Below are 17,452 nucleotides of genomic sequence, written 5' to 3'. Positions count from 1 at the left end.
CACGACCCTCACACTCCTTCGACTGCTCTGCACCTGAATATCTATGAAATATGATGTCTGTAAGCTCAGCTGGAAAAAGAACGGAATCCTGTTACCGAGGAAAACCACCTACTGTGGAAACACTCCTGTAACCTCACCACGCTGACAGGACTCTGGTTCTCTTTGGGTGCTGGGGATGGAGCCCAGGGTCCCACCGCAGCCCCGTCCCCTCTGGCTCTTGTCACCACGCGTGCTCCTGTCTGTGCGGCCCAGGGTGTGGCCCACAGGCTGCTCTGGCCTCCGCTGTCCCCCGCTGCCCTCCCCCAGCCAGAGTGGAGGGCCGGGCAGATCCCTCCAAAGTGCCAGCTGCTCCGGGGTGAGAGCCCGGCCCCGTCCCTCACAGTCCAGTGCTGAGCACCAAGGACAGAGGAGCCTGGGGTTAGCACCTGCCTGCCAGTGGCCTGGACCCTTCCCTGAACTGGCCTGAGCACCTGCCGAGAGCCTGTGCTGCCTGAGGCCCACAGTGAGGAGGCAGCGGAAATGGGAGGTGTGGGCCGTGTCTCCCTCTTTACCCCAAACCCTGCACACCCTGCTCAGCTCCGTGCAGGGCACCTGTGCAACAAGGCCTTTCTCTTCCTCCTCCTCCTCCTCTCTTCTCTTTCTCTTTAAACCCAGGGCCTTCCCTCTGAGCTGCATCCCCAACCCTTTTCATTTATTTTGACTCGGGTCTCCCTGAGGGCCCAAGCCAGGCTGTTCACCCTCTCCTGCCTCAGCCTCCAGAGTACTGGGATGACAGGCACGCCACCAGGCCTGACTGCCGCAAGGTTTCCCAGCCCTCAGCTGAGCTGTCCCTCCTACGTGACTGAGTGCCACAGCCTTCGGTCTCCGCAGGGACACCCAGCTTTCTCAGCACCCAGGGGCAGCAGTGGGGTCCAGAGGTGCCCACACCCACCCTCACCTGGGGGAAGCTGGACCCTTCCCTGTCCCTCGGCCTCTGCCCCACGTGGCCTGGATTCCTTGCTGGGCTGAGTCCCAGCCTCCTCTGGCCGGGTTGGCAGCCTCCACAGACCCCATCCGTGGCCACGCCACCTCCCTTCCCAATTTCCCCCAGGCCGAGCTGGGAACATGAGTGCCGCTGGTTCCGATTTGGCTTTGGGGCCACTCCTGGAACCCACCTTCCCGGGGGACACACTGTGATCATATTTTTAACGGCTCTATACTCTAATATCTTGAAAGAATGCACATAGCAAAATATTTTAGGGTTTCCTTTACTTTTGTAAAATCAGGTTGTTTCTGGCTTCCTGATAGCGATGGATCTGCTGCTAAAGAAACGTGGCATCCGGTCTCCCTCTTAGGAATTAGTTCCTGGAGGTCAATTCTGAGTAGTGGAGTTATTGGGTTAAAATCAATCCGTTATTGATATGCACTGTCAGTTTGCCTTATCAGAAAACCCATAAAGAGATAAATGAGAGACCAGTGGGCTCAGCAGGGGGCTCTGTGTGCATCTCCAGCAGAGGGGCCGTTCACTTCCAGACCTCAGCGGCCAGTACCCGCGAAGCCCTTGCCAAGATCCCCGGCCTCGTGTTCTCAGTGTCTCTCAGTTACCACTTTCGTCACACAGAAGCCTCCACCCGCCCTCCCTGCAGCTGCTGTCCTATCCCGGTGGAAGCTGTGCTGAGACTCCGGCTGAGAGGTCTCCCTGGAGCACACACCACTGAAGAGCCGGTAATGGATGCCTAGAGCTGCCTAGAGCCCGCGGGGTTGTCTGCTGGCCAGCGTTGCTCTCTGCGCGTGTCCCCAGACTGGCTGTCTGGCAGGAAGGAGCTGGACGCGGTCACGGAAGGTGTCGCAGGCAGGGATGTGGGGGTCCAGGAGCCACTGCTGCCTCCGCAACAGGTCCCCACCCACGGCCCTCAGGGCACAGTGAGGGGCTCCGGCAAAGGGCCTGGCAGGGACAGTTAGCCCTTCGGCATGAAGGGAAGCACCTCTGAAAAGGCGGGGGTTTTTTTTGTGTGTGTGTGTGTGTGTGTGTGTGTGTGTGTGTGTGTGTGGTACTGGGGTGGAACTGGACCTCATGCTGAGCTGCACCTCCAGCTTGTATTTTTTCCTTTGAGACGGAGCTCTCTCTGTCAGTTTTGCAGGCTGGATTCCAGTTTGGAATCTTCCTGCCTCAGCCTCTGGGAGTGCTGGGATTATAGGCATGCACCACTGCCCTGGCTTTATGTCCTTCCTATGTGTGCTCCAGGTCACAAAAGTTATTTTAAAATAACATTTAATAGTGATATATAAGAGGGCTGGGGATGTAGCTCAGTGGCACGGCCCTGCCTTGAAAGCACGAGATCCTGAATTTGATCCCCGGTACCAAAATATAAAGTGAAATAAAATAGTGATGTATAAGAGAGACGCTGCATATTTATACCTGAATAAAGAAAAACCTTTTGAACTCACTATGCTGTTATGCTCCTCATGCACACGTGGAATTAGTCACACTCGCATGCTTTCCTCTTCTTACTCAGCCCTTGGTTCCTAGGTGCAGCCAAAGAGCCCACGTGAGAACCAAGGAGCCAGGCGTGGTGGTGCACACCTGTAATCCCAGCTCTCAGGAGGCAGAGGCAGGAGGGAAGCAGGCACTGTCCGGACCGGGCTGTGGGCGCCCCGACGGTGTCTGCCGTGGACACTTGTGTCTTAGTGAGACCCTGTCTCAATCAATCAATTGATCAATCACTAACCAAGGGGCAAGAGAGATCTGTTTCTCTGTTTCCCTACAGCAGAGGGCGCTAATGATCACCACAGTCCTCAGCGCCCTAGGCGGCCACCCAGCGAGGACTCAGGATGCAGGGCGCGAGCCCTGTCTACCAGCCCCCGGGACTCCACGCCTGGCACCTGCTCCCTCTGTGCTGCGGTCCCTGCCACCTGTCCATGCCTGTCCCCGCCTGTCCCCTTCTGTCGCCCACCGGCTCAGGCCCTCACATTTGACCCCAGGCCCCACACACAAGATCGGGCTCAGCTGGGGCTGCTTTGTCCCAGGGCCCTGACACCCCTCCCAGAAAGCCGTTTCCGGCTCCTTCGGCTAGAAGACAGAATCTTTAGGCTAATTTGTGTTTTTTATGACTTGTTTCATCTTATATGTTCATTCATCGCCACAGTTTATGGCATTTGTAACTCAAAGGTCGATGGGTAGCTTGGCAAGACTCTGTCTCAAAATTTAAAGAGAGAAAAGGCTGAGGATGTTGCTCAGGGGACCCTGGTTTAATCCCCGCCATGAAAGAGGCCCAGTCGTGCTCCCCGACCGGCCGCTGGACGCCGGGAACAGAAGTGCGAGCTCAGGGGCAGTGTCCCGGGGGGCTTTCCCCATGGGCTGCCCAGCCTGGGGCCCCATCTCAGAATCTCCGCTGTGTGCGATCTGACGGGTGGTCAGGCACCGCGGGAACAGTGTGGAAGGAACCACGGGTCCCGGTCCTCACCCACCCTCGCGCTGTGGAGCGTGTTGCTCAGTGTCCTCCCCAGCAAGCTGGGCTGCAGAGGCACAGCCCACAGGGTGGGTCACGACACTCGCGTTCAGGCCCATGCTTGTCAGCAGGCGGTCGACTGATGTCACTGTGACGTGTGCAGGGTGCGTCTCGTCCCAGCCCTCCCCTCTGCCTCCCCTTACCTGCCCTTTCCCATAGTGTGCAGCCTGCCTGTGCCACAGCCACAGAACCGGCCGACCGTGGACCCACACCTCAGAAACCGTGAGCCCAGATGGGCCCTTCCTGTCCCACGTCACCTCTCTCAGCTCCCTGGTCACTGGCTCAGAGCAGCCCAGCACCCTTTGCTTCTGGCCGGGTGAGGCCAAGAAGGTGGCAGGGGCAGGAGGAGCTGTCTGACTCAGTCACACCTGATAGCCATGGACAGGGGCCGTGGTTATTTCCTGCGTGCCAAAGAGGGCAAAGGAACACATCCAGGCTGAGGGGAAGGCAGAGCGCTTACTCAGAGGGTTTAATTGGCTTCTTTAAAAAACTAGTAAATAGGCCAAGTGTGGTGCTGCGCAACTGTAACCCCAGCCCTTGGGAGGCTGAGGCAGGAGGGTCACTGCCCGGCTACATAGTGGGACCTTGTCTCAAAACAGGAACAAAACAAATCAAAACAACACATAAATCAATGAGCCTTTTCCCTTCTGAGGAAAGCTAGATTCAGAGGGTGGGGACATGGTTCCTCAGGGGCCATACCTGTCGCGCCTCAGCACCGGTGTGGGCAGCACGTTGGTCAGCAGCCATCCGAACTCAGCCAGGGTGTGCAGCAGGGGGCCGTAGTCCGCCTTGATGGCAGTGCCCTGCTGGCCGAGGGACAGGGCTCAGGGCTGTGCGGGGCGTAGCAGGCAGTCGGGCCACCAGAGGCTGGGTCACTGCGCCCTTCTCTGCCCCAGCTATTCCTGCTCCCCAGGACCTGAGTGAGGGCTGAGACAACAGGTGGCGACCTGCTGTCCCGGGAAGCTGCCCTCGTCCCCACACCTCTCCCTGCTGCCCGCCCGGATGTCCGGCTTCCTTAGGCCCCCAGGGCCCCGGCCAGGACCTGATGGCGGGGAGGAGTCGCCTGGACCAGCCAGGCGGCCCCAGGGAGCACAGCCGAGGAGTGGATTCTGGAGACCGAGGGTGGTGCTTGTGGCCTGGGGGGTGGCCCAGCTGTGGCACTTTTGCCTGGAAGTGACTTCCTAAGGCTGGGAAAGGGCAGCTGGCTGCTGGAGGGCCACAGTTATTTTCACTTTTAGTCGGGAGTCCTGGTCTTGGGCAGAGAGCTCAGTGCCTGGAGATTCTGTCTGGGGTTAGAATCCTGAGTTCTTCTGGAGCCCATGGCCCTGCTGCTCCCGCCCTCACCCAACAAGGACGAGGGACTCTCACTCGGGACGCAGCTCCAAGCCCTGAGCAGGCGCCTGGGCCTGCGACTTGGAACTCACAGAGCCGAACCGAAAGCCGGGCCGGCCATCGCGCTGCTCACCTCGATGATCGTCCACTGCTCTACCACGATGGCGTCCTTCCCTTTCCTGGGAGAACCCGGAAGCCCAGAGCCTTCCTCCTCGTAGATAAAAAATCCCTCCAGAGATTTCGGCAAGTGGTCCCCTGTGGAGAGAAGGGCCAGGCAGGGCGGCTGCAGGTTTGAATGTCTCTGGACTCATGTCACCCAGGGGGGCGGACAGAAAGCAGTCAACTGAAACATCTGCTTTGCTGGATCCTGGCACCCTCCAGTCTCGGAAGGGCTCCTCTTCCTGTAAACGTAAAGCCGGGTTTATACCACTCTTCACCTGGAAACTAAATTTTGGTTTCTATTTTTTCTATGAAAATGTTAATTATATCATTATGAGAAACAACATAAAAATGTTTATTCCTTAGCTGGGCATGGTGATGCATGCCTATAATCCCAGCATTCAGGAGGCTGAGGCAGGAGAATCGCCTCCGGCTCCAGGCCAGACTGGACTACATAGCGAGACCGTGTCTCAAAATAAAACAAAAACAATTTCATTTGAAATTTGAGGTGTGAGGTCAAAATTAGTGTGAGGTGAGATCTTTAAACAGAACAATTCTTGATCTCAGCCATGCACTCCCCACCCCCACCCCATAAGTATTAACCGGAAAAACCTAAACAGAAGTCATTGTCCAAAGAATTCCTGCAGGGAAGGAAGTTTTAAGGGAAGAAGGGCCTCTGGGACTCTTTCTTGAGTCGCAGACAACAGCCAGCTTGCCTGCACCAAACTGGTTTTGTGGAAATTCTTTTATCTCCTGTGTTGCAACAGAAGACACGCTCTTCCCGGTCATGTGCTGGTGACACATTTTGGTTTTTATGTAGCACAAAGTCACATCAAAGTTTCTGTGGCTGCTAGTTCCCTAAATAACAAAGGCCTTCCAAGTTTCCAGATGATGTTTTAGGCTTGCGGATTTAAAAAGACAAAAGGAAATTTCAGTGTACTTTTCCGTTTTAATTTTCATTCACCTCTACTCTTTATATTTTCCTTTCATATATTAGGCAAGTATTCCACCCCTGCCCTACAGCAGTTCTTAGTTATTAGTTGTTTAGAGATAAGATCTTGCTGAATTGCCCAAGCGGGCCTTGAACTTGTGACTCTGGCCAAAGCCCGGTGAGCAGCAGGGATCCCCTCTTAGCGGGGTGTGAACTTCTAGAACAGATCATTCTTACTGCTTCTACTTTTTTCTTTTCTTGACGTTGTTCAAGGTTAGGGCCGTACGTCTCAAAGAACTGGCGTTTTCGGTGCGGTTCCCAGGACAGTACTGTTTCATACATCCCGGGTCTGCTTTTGTACTCCACCGCAGGACCGTCTGTGCCCGGGGTCCTTTGTAAAACCGTGGTCAGGCGCACGCCGCGCTCCGTGTCCTTCTGCTCTGTGAGGTGGTGACGGCTCCTGTCCGGGTGGGGACACCGCCTCCTCGGCACAGGTGTGTGGTAGGGTCTGCGCCCGAGAGCAGGGTGAGCAGGGGCTGTGCCCGCTGACCCAGGGTCCCCTGTCACGGTGCAGCCAGGAGCTGAACCCCAGGTCCCCCTGCCTGGGGCTCCCAGGGCCGCGCCAGCAGGCGGGCGTCCTGTGTCCTTGGGGACGTCCTGCTCACAGAGGGACGGCCAGCAAGGACCGGTGACCATGTGGCTTCCGCTTAGCTGAGTGGGAACCAGCGCCGGGCGGACCCCTGCTGTGGATGGGAACCCCGAGCCCATTCGCTCCCACGGACCCTGCTGTTCCCACAAAGACGACTCCAGCAACCCAGGATCCTGAGATGCCCCCCGCCCACGCGCCGAGTCCCTGAGCTCCTCCTGGGCCGGGCCTGGCCAGGCCTCGCTGGGGTCCATGCCCCTGGACACGTCCTGCTGTCGGGTGCATACCCCGAGCTGCGTGGCCGTCACTGAGGGCCGGGATGCAGGTGACAAACACCAGGAAGGCGCTCTTAGAGCTCACGTCTTTGCTCTTCCCTCTGACGTTCAGGGCCTTAGGCATCCTGGCTTTCAAAACTCCTGTCTCTCTTCATGCATTTTTTTTCTTCGTCTCCTTACTACCTCTTTTCTTTAAAAAATTTTTTTCCTGGTCTTTTGTGTGTGTGTGTGTGTGTGTGTGTGTACTGGGGATTGAACTCTAGTCTTTGCAGGTGCTGGAACCACTGAGCTAAACCTCTGGCCCTTTCCTGGTCTTTTTAAAAAAATATAGTCTCACTAAGTTTTCTAGACTGGCCTTGAACTCAAGATCCTCCTGCCTCAGCCTCCCCACTGCTGGGATAACAGGCATGCATCACTACGCCTGATACCCAGCTTTTCTTTTAACACAAAACCCTCTTTAAAAAAAAAAAATCAGAGAGGCATTTTGGGGAAATTTGTTGTTTTTCTGAGAGACAAGGATTGAGTATATATGCTGCTGTAAGTCAAGGACAAAGGCTGGAGAAAGGTAGAAGACAAAGAGAAAGAAAAGCCACCATCACCGTGGGAACCAAAGACGGCTTCTACACAATCCCAGGAAGAGTTGGGTGTCCCCGCCCTCGCACGGTGGCAAGAGCCGCACTGGGCTTACGTGATGCAGGCCGGGGAAATGGAGTTCTCCCAGCAGGCCCTGGGGCTGGTCCACACACAAAAGGGGTCCCTTCCCTCACCAGGGTTCAGGTGAGGCCTCCAGCCGCTGAGCTGTGTGCTGAGTGGCACCCATTTCCTCAGGTGTCATTTCTGTCCTTTCTGCCATGGAACTCGAGGGGTGAAACATTTTCACCAAGTTCCACACAAGGCTGGAGTCTTTATTTTTGTTTTGGTTTGGTTTTTTGAGACAGGGTCTCACTTTGTAGCCCGGGCAATCCTCCTGCCTCAGCCTCCCGAGTGCTGGGATTATAGGCATTCCCCACCAGAAAGTCTTTAGATTGAAATGTATCCATCATGTCAAACTTACCCTTCGGGGAATCCCAGCACACGAAGGAGTCGATCAAGGACAAGCCTTGCTTGTAATAAAACGTGGTCAGCTCCAGCCAGTCGGCATCCAGCGTGCTGAGGACAGCGCCCTTCCTCGTCACCTTCAGTGACATCACGCCCTCCTGGTAGCTCCAGCAGGCCTCGGCGTCCTCGAAGGCATTGAAGACCGCATACAGCCTGCTCTCTGGAGGAGGAAAGCGTGAGGTTAGGACTGCGGTGGTCGAGGGTTCTCAGAGCCCTAAGAACGATTCCCGTGCTGGTCCCATCCCATGAGCCAGTGGAGGGGACAGAGAAAGTGCCCGCCACGCCACCAGTCTCAGCACATTGCAGAAGGGGTGTGGGGGTCTGCGAGGACCAGTATCCCAGAAAAATACCCGCCGAGTATGTTTCCTGAAAACTTCGGTTCTTTAATGCACATCTGTATACCCATATTTTGCATTTTATTAGTGTCAGACGATATCAATTTATAAGTTGATTTTGTTTTGACGGTGCTAGGGTTCAAACCCAGGGCCTCAGGCATGCTATGCAAACACTGCCACTGAGCTGACCACCTCTAAGTTGACTTATCTTTTTTTTGGTACCGGAGATTGAACTCGGGACCTTCTGCTTGTGAGGCAGGCAGCAGCACCACTGAGCTACATCCCCAGCCCCTGTTGACTTATCTTTTGTTCAAAATTATGCCTTTGCAATCTAAGTAGCTATACATAACTTACTCACTTATTTTAACTACTGCATGGTATTCCAGGTAACAGTTCTCCTTTTGATAGACATATTTATTGTTTCCAGATATTTATTTATTTATCTTTTTGGTTTTTTGAAACAGTGTCTCACTACGTAGCCCAGGCTGGTCTTGAACTCGAAGTGACCCTCCTGCCTCAGCCTTCTGAGTGCTGGGGTTACATGTGTGCACCTCTGTGCCTGGCTTGTTTCCAGTTTTTCTAAACAAATATTTTCCATGTCTCCTTGGACATGTGTGAAGAGACTGGGGTACACATATGAACAGGGGATTGGCAAATTCTTATCCTGGGGCCCAGGGCCCACGGCAGTGAATGTGTTTCGGGAATCAGGGTCCCAGCTGCATCACAGACAAGGGCATTCAGGACCTGCAGGGTTCTGTGTGCACCCACAGCCCCTTCCTCCGTCCCAGTAAGAGCTTCTGCCGTGGGCAAGTCATTACTGCACACATGATTTAAAGTACTCAGAAGGTAGAATCCAGGACTCAGCTCGACGAAATGGGGTGCTGGGTGGGGCCTCTGTGGACCCCTGAGCGGACAGGAGCCCAGGCAGGCTTATGGGGCGGGGCTCAGCGCCTCCTGCAGGTCACCAGAGCCAGCCCCGGCTCAGTCCTCTCACAGCAGCCCCAGGGGTCCCCCCAGCACACCCTCTTCCTAAAGAAGCCGGGCGTCTGGCTCTGGAGCCCAGGCTGCTGCCTCGAAGGCAGACAGAGCCTCTGACGTTCGGTGACGGTGCTGTTCAGAACCAAGCCTGTGGCCGGTGTGGTGGCGCACGTCTGAAATCCCAGCACTCAGAAGGCTGAGGCAGGAGGATCACTGCAAGGTCGAGGTCCGCCTTGGATACACAGTGAGTTCAAGACCAGCCTGACCTACATAGTGAGACCCTGTCTAAAAATCAAAACCAAAACCAAGGCTGTAAAGGTGTTGGAAAGTCTGAGCAGCCCCAAATAAATGAATAACTCCTCTCAGTGGTGGCTTGGGAAAATCTGCACCTTGGTAACCAAGGACAAAGCCATCATCTAAAGTTACTTCTGGCCTCAGGCGCTGCTGCTGGAATAATTGCTCCATCGTGGAATGCTGTTTCAAACTCCAGCTGATGAGCAAAGAAAGCCAGCGAACCTCAAAGGTGACATGGCAGAGGCCCCTGAGAAAGCCTCACACAGCGTCCAGGACCACGATGAGCCGCACACGAGCTGGTACCAACACGCGGAAACCAACTGTCACCCCAGTAGCGCGTGGCTTGGGCCTGGAGACCGCTGAGCAGTCTCTGAAGCTGTGGCAAAATTTAAATGGGTTCTAGAACTCTCTCAGAGTCACTTTCCCAAACCATCCTCATCAAAAAGAAGACAATCGCGTAAGAGCCCAACGCGCAGGCGTGCTTGCTTCATCCTGACAAAGGAAAGTCAGAAGATGGACCCTTTCCTCGTTGTTCTGAGAGGGGTCTCATTCTTTTCCCCAGGCTGGACTTGAACTCATGGGCTCAAGCGATCCTCCTGCCTCAGCCTCAACCCAGCTTCATCATGTGGAGACCTGGGAACCCGCTAGTGGGGACTGTGGTCTGAAACTCCTCTGGGCTTCTTCCTGCTGTGGGGATTTTTAAAATCACGCAGTTTGTATGAATTTTAATCTTCATAATCTTTAGAAATTTACGTTGAGAAAACCTTCAAAAATGTATTTTGCTAAGTTGAAACTAGAACCGCGGTCTCTTTTTTTCATTTTGTTCGTTTTTGTTTTTGAGACAGGGTCTTTCTGTGGCACCCAGGCTGGCCTGGAACTCACCGCAGCCCTCCTGCCTCAGCCTCCTGAGCGGCTCTGTGCCCCGCACTCCTCTTGTCCCTCACCTTCTCCCTTCCTTGTGGAGGGGCCGGGGCTGCCGTCGCCCTCCTGACGGGACTGTTCTCCAGTGCCACCTTCTGACGCCAGCCCGCTGCCCGGCCAGCTGTCCTCCGGCTCCGCACCCGAGTCCCGCCTGGCCCCGTTGCAGCATGGGGGCGAGGTGTGGAGCTGCGGGGTGAAGCCCACGAACCTCATTCCTCTCCGGGCGGCCGCGTTGATCTGAGGGTCAGAGAGCAGAACGAAGCGTGAGTCCGCCTGCGGCCCGGTCACCTCCGCTCCAGGGCGCAGGCGCAGCCTTCCCAGTGGAGCAAGCTTAGAGCAGCCTGAGACCCCAGAGCCGCCCCACCAAGCATTCCTCGCTGCTGCGGAGATATCGTTTACTTATTTATTCATTCGACTGCATCTTATGTTTTCCCATCCCCCAACCCCTGCGTACAAAAGCGTCGTTTCCGTTCTTCCTTCTTGTGCCCCTTCTCCCTCCCCCGCCCTTGGTCTCCTTCCCACATCCCAATATCTATGACACATACTGGTCCTGATTTCCACGTTCAGTTGCTCACACCAGAGAAACAACATGGTACTGAAACGTGTGTCCCATTTATCTCACTAAGACTATGGCCTAAGGTCCGTCCATGTCAGTAGAAATCCTTCTTTATGGCAGAGTAGTACTCCCTGGTATAAACCCGCACATCTTTATCCATTCATAGGCGGATGGGCATCTGGGCTGATTCTGGGATCCAGCTGTTACAGACTGTGCACTGTCAACATAGGTGCACACATCCTGTCGGGAAGATACCAAGAAGAGGAATGGCTGGGTCAAATGGGCCTCTATTCCTAGTTCTTTGAGAGATCTCCACACTGATTTCCGCTGTGGTTGCCCCAGGCTGCACTCCCATCCACAGTGGAGCAGGGTTCCTTTTCCCCGTAGCTTCTCCACCACTAGTTACACGGTTATTTGGTTGATTTCTTGATAGCAGCCATTCTTTCTGGAGTGAGATGGAATCTCGGTGTTATTTTTATTGCATCTTTCAAATGACGAGTGATGTTGAATAGCTTTTCATGTATTTATTTGCTGTTTCTACTTCTTCATCTGAGAAGTGTCTACTTATCTCAGATGCCTTTTTTGCAATGGGTCTTTAAATTTGGAAGGGGGTCTGATTTTTTGAACCCTTTATATATTCTAGATAATAGTCCTTTATCTGAACAGCTGGTAAAAATTTTTTCCCACTCTGTGGTTTGTCTCTTCACTCTGATGGTGGTTTCTCTTGCTGTGCAAAAGCTTTTTTTTTTTTTGTACCAGGGATCGAACTTGGGTCCTTGCGCTTGTGAGGCAGGCCACCGAACCGCTGAGCTAAATCCCCGGCTGTGCAAAAGCTTTTTTTTTTTTTGTACCAGGGATCGAACTTGGGTCCTTGCGCTTGTGAGGCAGGCCACCGAACCGCTGAGCTAAATCCCCGGCTGTGCAAAAGCTTTTTAATAAGACGAGGTCCCAGTTATTGATTCTTTATAGTATTTCCTGTGTGGTCTGCATTTGTTCATGAAGTCTTTGCCTACTCCTGTGTCCTCAAGTGTTCTACCTATTCTCTCTTCCAGCAGATTTAGTGTTTCTATTTTGATGTTTAGATCTCTAAACCTTTCCCATTTTAAGTTAGTGTGTGATGAAAGATATGGGTCTAGTTTCAATCTTTAGGATGTGGAAAGCCAGTTTTCCCAGCACCATTTATTAAAGAGTGAAGGTGTTTGGCTCCTTTGTCAAAGATAAGGTGGCTGAGTGTGTCTGGAGTTGTTTCTGAATCCTCTAGTCTGTCCTATTGATCCTCAGGTCTGTTCTTTTGCTAGTGCCAGCTGTTTTTATCATAGTAGTTTTGTAGTATAATTTCAGGCCAGGGATTGTGATGCCTCTGGTCTTATCTTTGTTGCCCAGAATTGCCTTTGCTGTTCTAGGTCTCTTCTGGTTCCAAATGAATTTTAGGATGGTTTTTTCTGATTCTGTGAAATATGCTATTGGGATTTTGATTGGGCCTGCATTGAATCTGTATAACAATTCCGGAAGTCTGGTCATTTTCACTATCTTGGTTCTTCCTAGCCAAGAACAAGGGATATCTTTCCATTTTCTGATATCCTTTTCAATCTCCTGTTTCGGAGTACTGTAGTTCTCAATGTAGATGTCTTTTACTTCCTTCATTAGATTAATTTCTAGGTATTTCATTTTTGGGGATGTTATTGTGAAAGGGATTGTTTCTGTAATTTCTCTCTCTGTGAGACAGTTGACTTTGTATCCAGCTACACCACTGAATTTGGTTATCAAATATAAAAGTATTTTGGTGGAGTTTGGGGGTAAGAAGATATAATTTATTATTATTTTGGGGGTACCAGGGATCAAACTCGGGTCCGTGTACTTGTGAGGCAGGCGGTGGGACCACTGATCTAAATCTCTGGCCCAAGAAGATATAATTTAAATGCAGAAATCCTACACTAATGTTTGCATGGTGTCGATGAAGAAGTTAAAGATTAATTCTTCTTATTTTCTTGAGATGGGGCCTCACTCTGCTCTGCAGGCTGGGCTCAGAACCCTGGGCTCTGGTGACCTCCTGTCTCAGCCTCCCCGCCGCCATAGTGGTGGAAAGACCAGCTCCAGGCTTGGCGACGATGCATTGCAGCGGCCCAGCTCCCACCTGGTCCCGGCCCTCTCTGGGCTCCCTGTTGTGCCTTGGAGCGGTTGTCCCGTCTGGGCTGGATCCCACGCACACATCTGCCACTTTCACCTCTCAATCACACACCCTGCTCCAGCCGAAGGTGGCTTCTCCTCGCTCTGCCCCTTTTCTACCCGTGTCTCTCTCCTGCGCTTGCTCGGCGGTCCTTCTGTGTCTGATCCGGCTTCGTTGGCAGTGCTTGGTCCTTCTAGGTCGTAGGATCTAGGTGCTGGACTAAGTACTGCTCTAGCGACGTCCTTCCAGGTCACTGTGTGAGGCGCTCGGCCTCGGTGTTCTGAGCGCTGTCTGGTCGTAAGAACAGCTGCGGCGGGCCGGTGCTGGGACCGCACATTTACAGGCCCACGTGGGTAGAGACCACCTGCCAGCCTGGCTTTAAAGACGAAGGGAGGGCAGCGCCTGCCTCACTGCGGGAGCCCGCGATCCCCCTGGGCACCCGGAAAGCCAGGCACGGAGGGGGCCTCGCGGCGGCCCTCAGGCGGTGCAAAAGGCCGGGTTACCCTGACTGCTGCGGTCGCCCTGCTTCCCGTCTGGGATTTCTAACCGGTCCGGGAAGTCAGAGGCCAAGCGGGGCGCTGCAGGAGACCCACACAGGCCAAGTGAGCAGCTACCTTTGTGTTTTCACAAGAAGCTTTCTGGAAGTGATGGACTCATTCCCAGAAAAACATTACATTTCCCAGCACAGTAGTGGCAAACAGTGTGTGCGCTGTGTTTGTAAACAGCCGGCCCTAAAGACCGCTTCTCCCACCGCCTGAGCGGGGATTTTGTCTCCGGCCAAGGCCTCAGCAGCTCCCGCGTGAGCACAGCCAAGCTTTCCCACGGGGTTAAGGTGGGGAGCAATGCAGAAAGCAGAGAACAAGCTTCACTGTTTCTCACCCGACAGGAACTACCTCAGGTGTTAGGCTGTGGGCCTTTAAATAAATGCCAAAAGCCTGGAGATATGTCGCTACAAATAAACCCCAAACAGGAAATAAAAGCCTTCACCATGAAACCCTGTCACCCTGGATTATTTATGAATATGCCATTTTGCTGGTTTTAATCAGTCCTGTGAGTGTCCACCTTTATGAAGTCGACTTCTGTTGCGCAGTCTACTCTCTCCCTGGTCAGCGTCACACTCCAGGCCTGTAAAGTTTGTATGACACTGATAACCGCTGTCTCCTTCAAAGTCTTCCAGGTCCTGGAAACTTGGTTCACTGTTCACTGTTGATTAAATATCTCCGTATGAAAATGACCTTTTCTCTTTTCATAGCACTTCTTGGAATAGACGGCTAAGGAGGAGTTTGCTAGGTTCCAAAATTAAGCAGGGCTGAGGGTGCTTGTTTCCAAACTGGCCTTCAGGACCACTGGGCTGTGTATTACGAAGCCAGTTGCAATGCGGATGTGCACTTGCCTTGAAGCCCTCCCGACACTGGCTTTAGTCAGTTCAGTTGGGTGTCCAGTTTAGTAGTGGAGAGGTATTAATTCTCACTTTTTTTACACGAAGAATGGTTAGTTAGCATCTGCTGCCTGGTGTCTCATTAGTGTTTCTTTTTGCATCTGCAGCCCAGACCTCCAGTTTCAGACTGAAGTCACTGGTGTATTTATGTTCCCTTCCTTCGTGTTCTGTGGGGCCCCTTCCTGCAGGTGCTTCTTGCTTCTTCCTGAAGTTAACTTTTCTGGTGCACATTTATGTTTATGGCCTCAGACTCCCCAGTCTTCACATAACTCAGCGAGCTCACTCTTTCCGTTTCCTCTCAGGTTCCATTTTAAAGAGCCTTCCCACATCTTATCTAAAATGTGTGGAACCCGCTGCATTTTCTGCAGCATAGATGCCCACGTTCTCCATGTATCAAGGAGTGCTCATTCTGCTGTCTCTGTCTCTGTCTCTCTCTCTCTCTCTTTTGGTATCAAACTCAGGACTTTGTGTTTTGTTTTGTTTTTTTGGTACCTGGGATTGAACTCAGGTCCTTGCGCTTGCAAGGCAGACCACCGAACCGCTGAGCTAAATCCCCGGCCCAGGACTTTGTGTTTGTAAGGCAGGTGGTGGCACCACTGAGCTAAATCCCCAGCCCCTTCTGCTTTCTCTTATCGGGTTTATTATTATGTGAGTACCTCCATTATGTTTCATGGGTCTGCTTTTCTGGTGTGTGTGTGTGTGTGTGTGTGTGTGTGTGTGTGTGTGTGTGTGTGTGTGTGTAGTGTGTGTGTGTGTAGACAGGGTCACAATGTGTAGTCCAGGCTGGTCTTGAACTCATGGTGACCCTCCTGCCTCAGCCTCCCAAGTGCTGGGATTACAGGGGTGGGCCACCATGCCCAGCTCTGTTTTCTGTTTTTCAAGCAGTATAGTTTGGTATATGTGCTGCCAAAGCAAGCACCAAGCAGTATAAGTGTCTCAGTGTTTTAAAGTCGTGTAGACTAAGTCGTCTATCACTTCCTTATTCCTTTAAACATAAAGAGAAGAAACCGCGAAGAAGCCCTTTCCCAGCGGCATGGAAGTGCGCACCCCATACCTTCTGCGTCAGCTCCCTGGCGATGTCGCTGGCCTGCGCGTCCCCCGGGACGGGACACTCCTCGATGACCAGCCGCGGGCGCCTCTGTGAGCTGGGCGCTGCCAGGCACTTGGGGCTGCAACAGAGAGAACGGGTTCGTGGTGGTGACCACGGGCATGGGGCAGCTCGCAGGCCAGGCCGGGCCAGGAATCTCTACATTGTTTTCTGTTTCCATCAGCCCACATTTGCAGTGGGTCTGCTCACATGGCCCGCAGGGGGCTGGTTGGAGTCCACGGCACAGCTCGGCTCCCACGCCTCCCTCCTCTGTCCCGCCCGGCCACCCTGTCCCCTTCCAAGCTTTATTTGTTCCAGATGGCCCTAAGTTGTTATTTCAAGCCTGGTGGCTCTCTTCTCACAAAAAACACCAGAAGCACAGCCACTTCTGCTACCTTAAAGTTCCTCAATCCGAAGTTCTAGTAATTCAATCTCTAACCTCAAATGAAAGAGCTTCGTGTCTGTCGTTTTAATAAAAGCGAGCAGAAATGATTCTGGGTCTCTGCTGCACCTCACAGACGCGCGGAAGCACAGGTGATCACCCTGGCTGCGAGAGGAGCACCATCCTTTCCCTTTTCCTCTTTTCCTCCTTGCTTGTTCATTCTTAGCCTGGCCAGGGCACGGCTATGGAGCGGTGCTGACGCAGAAGGTCACTCGTTTGCACACAGCTTGTGAGGGCTGTGGGTCGGCAGCACTGCTAATGCAGGTTTGCCCAGTGACCCTGATCTGCTCAGGACCCGAGGGGACCCCAAGACCGGGGCACAGGACACGGGTGAGCAGGCACTGCCCGCCGCCGGACTTACAGTGCACTCAGCAGTTTTGTTTTGTTTGGGTATTTTGGTTTTTGAGACAGGCTGGTCTTGAGCTCACTATATAGCCAGGCTGACCCGGAATTTCCAGGGATCTTCCTGCCTCGGCCTCCAGAGTGCTGGGACTGCAGTTGTGTGCCACGATGACTGGCCCACTGGGGTTTTTCTTCTTCTCCTCCCTCTCCCTCCCCTGCCTCCTCTTATTTAAAAAGTTTTTATTTTCTGTGGCTCTGGGGATCAAACCTAGGACCTGGGGCAGGCTAGGCTACCACTTTAGCACTGGACCACACCCTCAGCCACACCTGTGAACACACATCCAGCGCCCTCTGAATCCTCCAGTTTTCCTGATTCCTCACTGTTTTCCTCCCATTCATTTGCTATTGGCCCTTTCACAGTTACGTGATTGTTGCTGTTTACTCTAAAGACAGAACAGTTCTTTCTGATCTTTGAGATGTTTTAGTAGAGTTGCATAAAAAAAAGAAAAAGAAAAAGAAAAAGAAAAAAGAAAAGAAAAATACGATGTGTTAACCAGAGTGCTGTTTGGTTATTTTCATTCTTCTCTGGAAAAAGCAACAGCATTTTACCATAAAAGCTGTCAAATATGCTCCTAGGCATTCAAAAGTGATTGCAATATTGTTTAGAAAAGCAGCTATCAATTTTTAAAAAGAGCTGGGTGTGGTGGCACTTGCAGTGATCTCAGCTCTCAGGGAGGCTGAGGCAGGAGGGTTGAAAGTTCCAGGCCAGCCTGGGCAGCTCAGTGAGACCTTGCCTCCTGTTGCGCAGGGCAGAGGACTTGGTGAGTGCGCCGTGGGGGAGGCTGACTAAATGAGTGTGGAGTTTGCTCCCTGTGCGGGTGGGCTGGTTCGGCTGTGTTTTAAGGGCAAGAGGACGCTGCGCTGTCCCTCGCTGGCCGGGCGAGCTGAGCCGCAGGTCCCCGC

The 17,452-nt window shown here is 53.1% G+C and overlaps 1 protein-coding gene across 1 annotated transcript in view; it reads right to left on the bottom strand.

Moving 5' to 3' along the window:
* The window catches only part of Rftn2 (raftlin family member 2), a 42,157-nt gene that overhangs the window by 3,394 nt on the left and 21,311 nt on the right, over nucleotides 1-17,452 (bottom strand). The window contains exons 3-7 of the mRNA XM_010631967.3: nucleotides 15,673-15,787; nucleotides 10,481-10,694; nucleotides 7,886-8,089; nucleotides 4,954-5,075; nucleotides 4,188-4,291 (exon numbers count right to left, since the gene is read on the bottom strand). Coding sequence (XP_010630269.1) covers nucleotides 4,188-4,291; nucleotides 4,954-5,075; nucleotides 7,886-8,089; nucleotides 10,481-10,694; nucleotides 15,673-15,787 — 759 coding nt within the window. The remainder of the gene's footprint in view (nucleotides 1-4,187; nucleotides 4,292-4,953; nucleotides 5,076-7,885; nucleotides 8,090-10,480; nucleotides 10,695-15,672; nucleotides 15,788-17,452) is intronic.

This window comes from Fukomys damarensis, unplaced genomic scaffold (assembly GCF_012274545.1).
Source record: "Fukomys damarensis isolate Sample0158 unplaced genomic scaffold, DMR_v1.0_HiC HiC_scaffold_26, whole genome shotgun sequence".
NCBI lineage: Eukaryota > Metazoa > Chordata > Mammalia > Rodentia > Bathyergidae > Fukomys > Fukomys damarensis.
The sequence above is the reverse complement of the archived record's forward strand: the minus strand, read 5'-3'. Positions and strand labels throughout refer to the sequence as shown.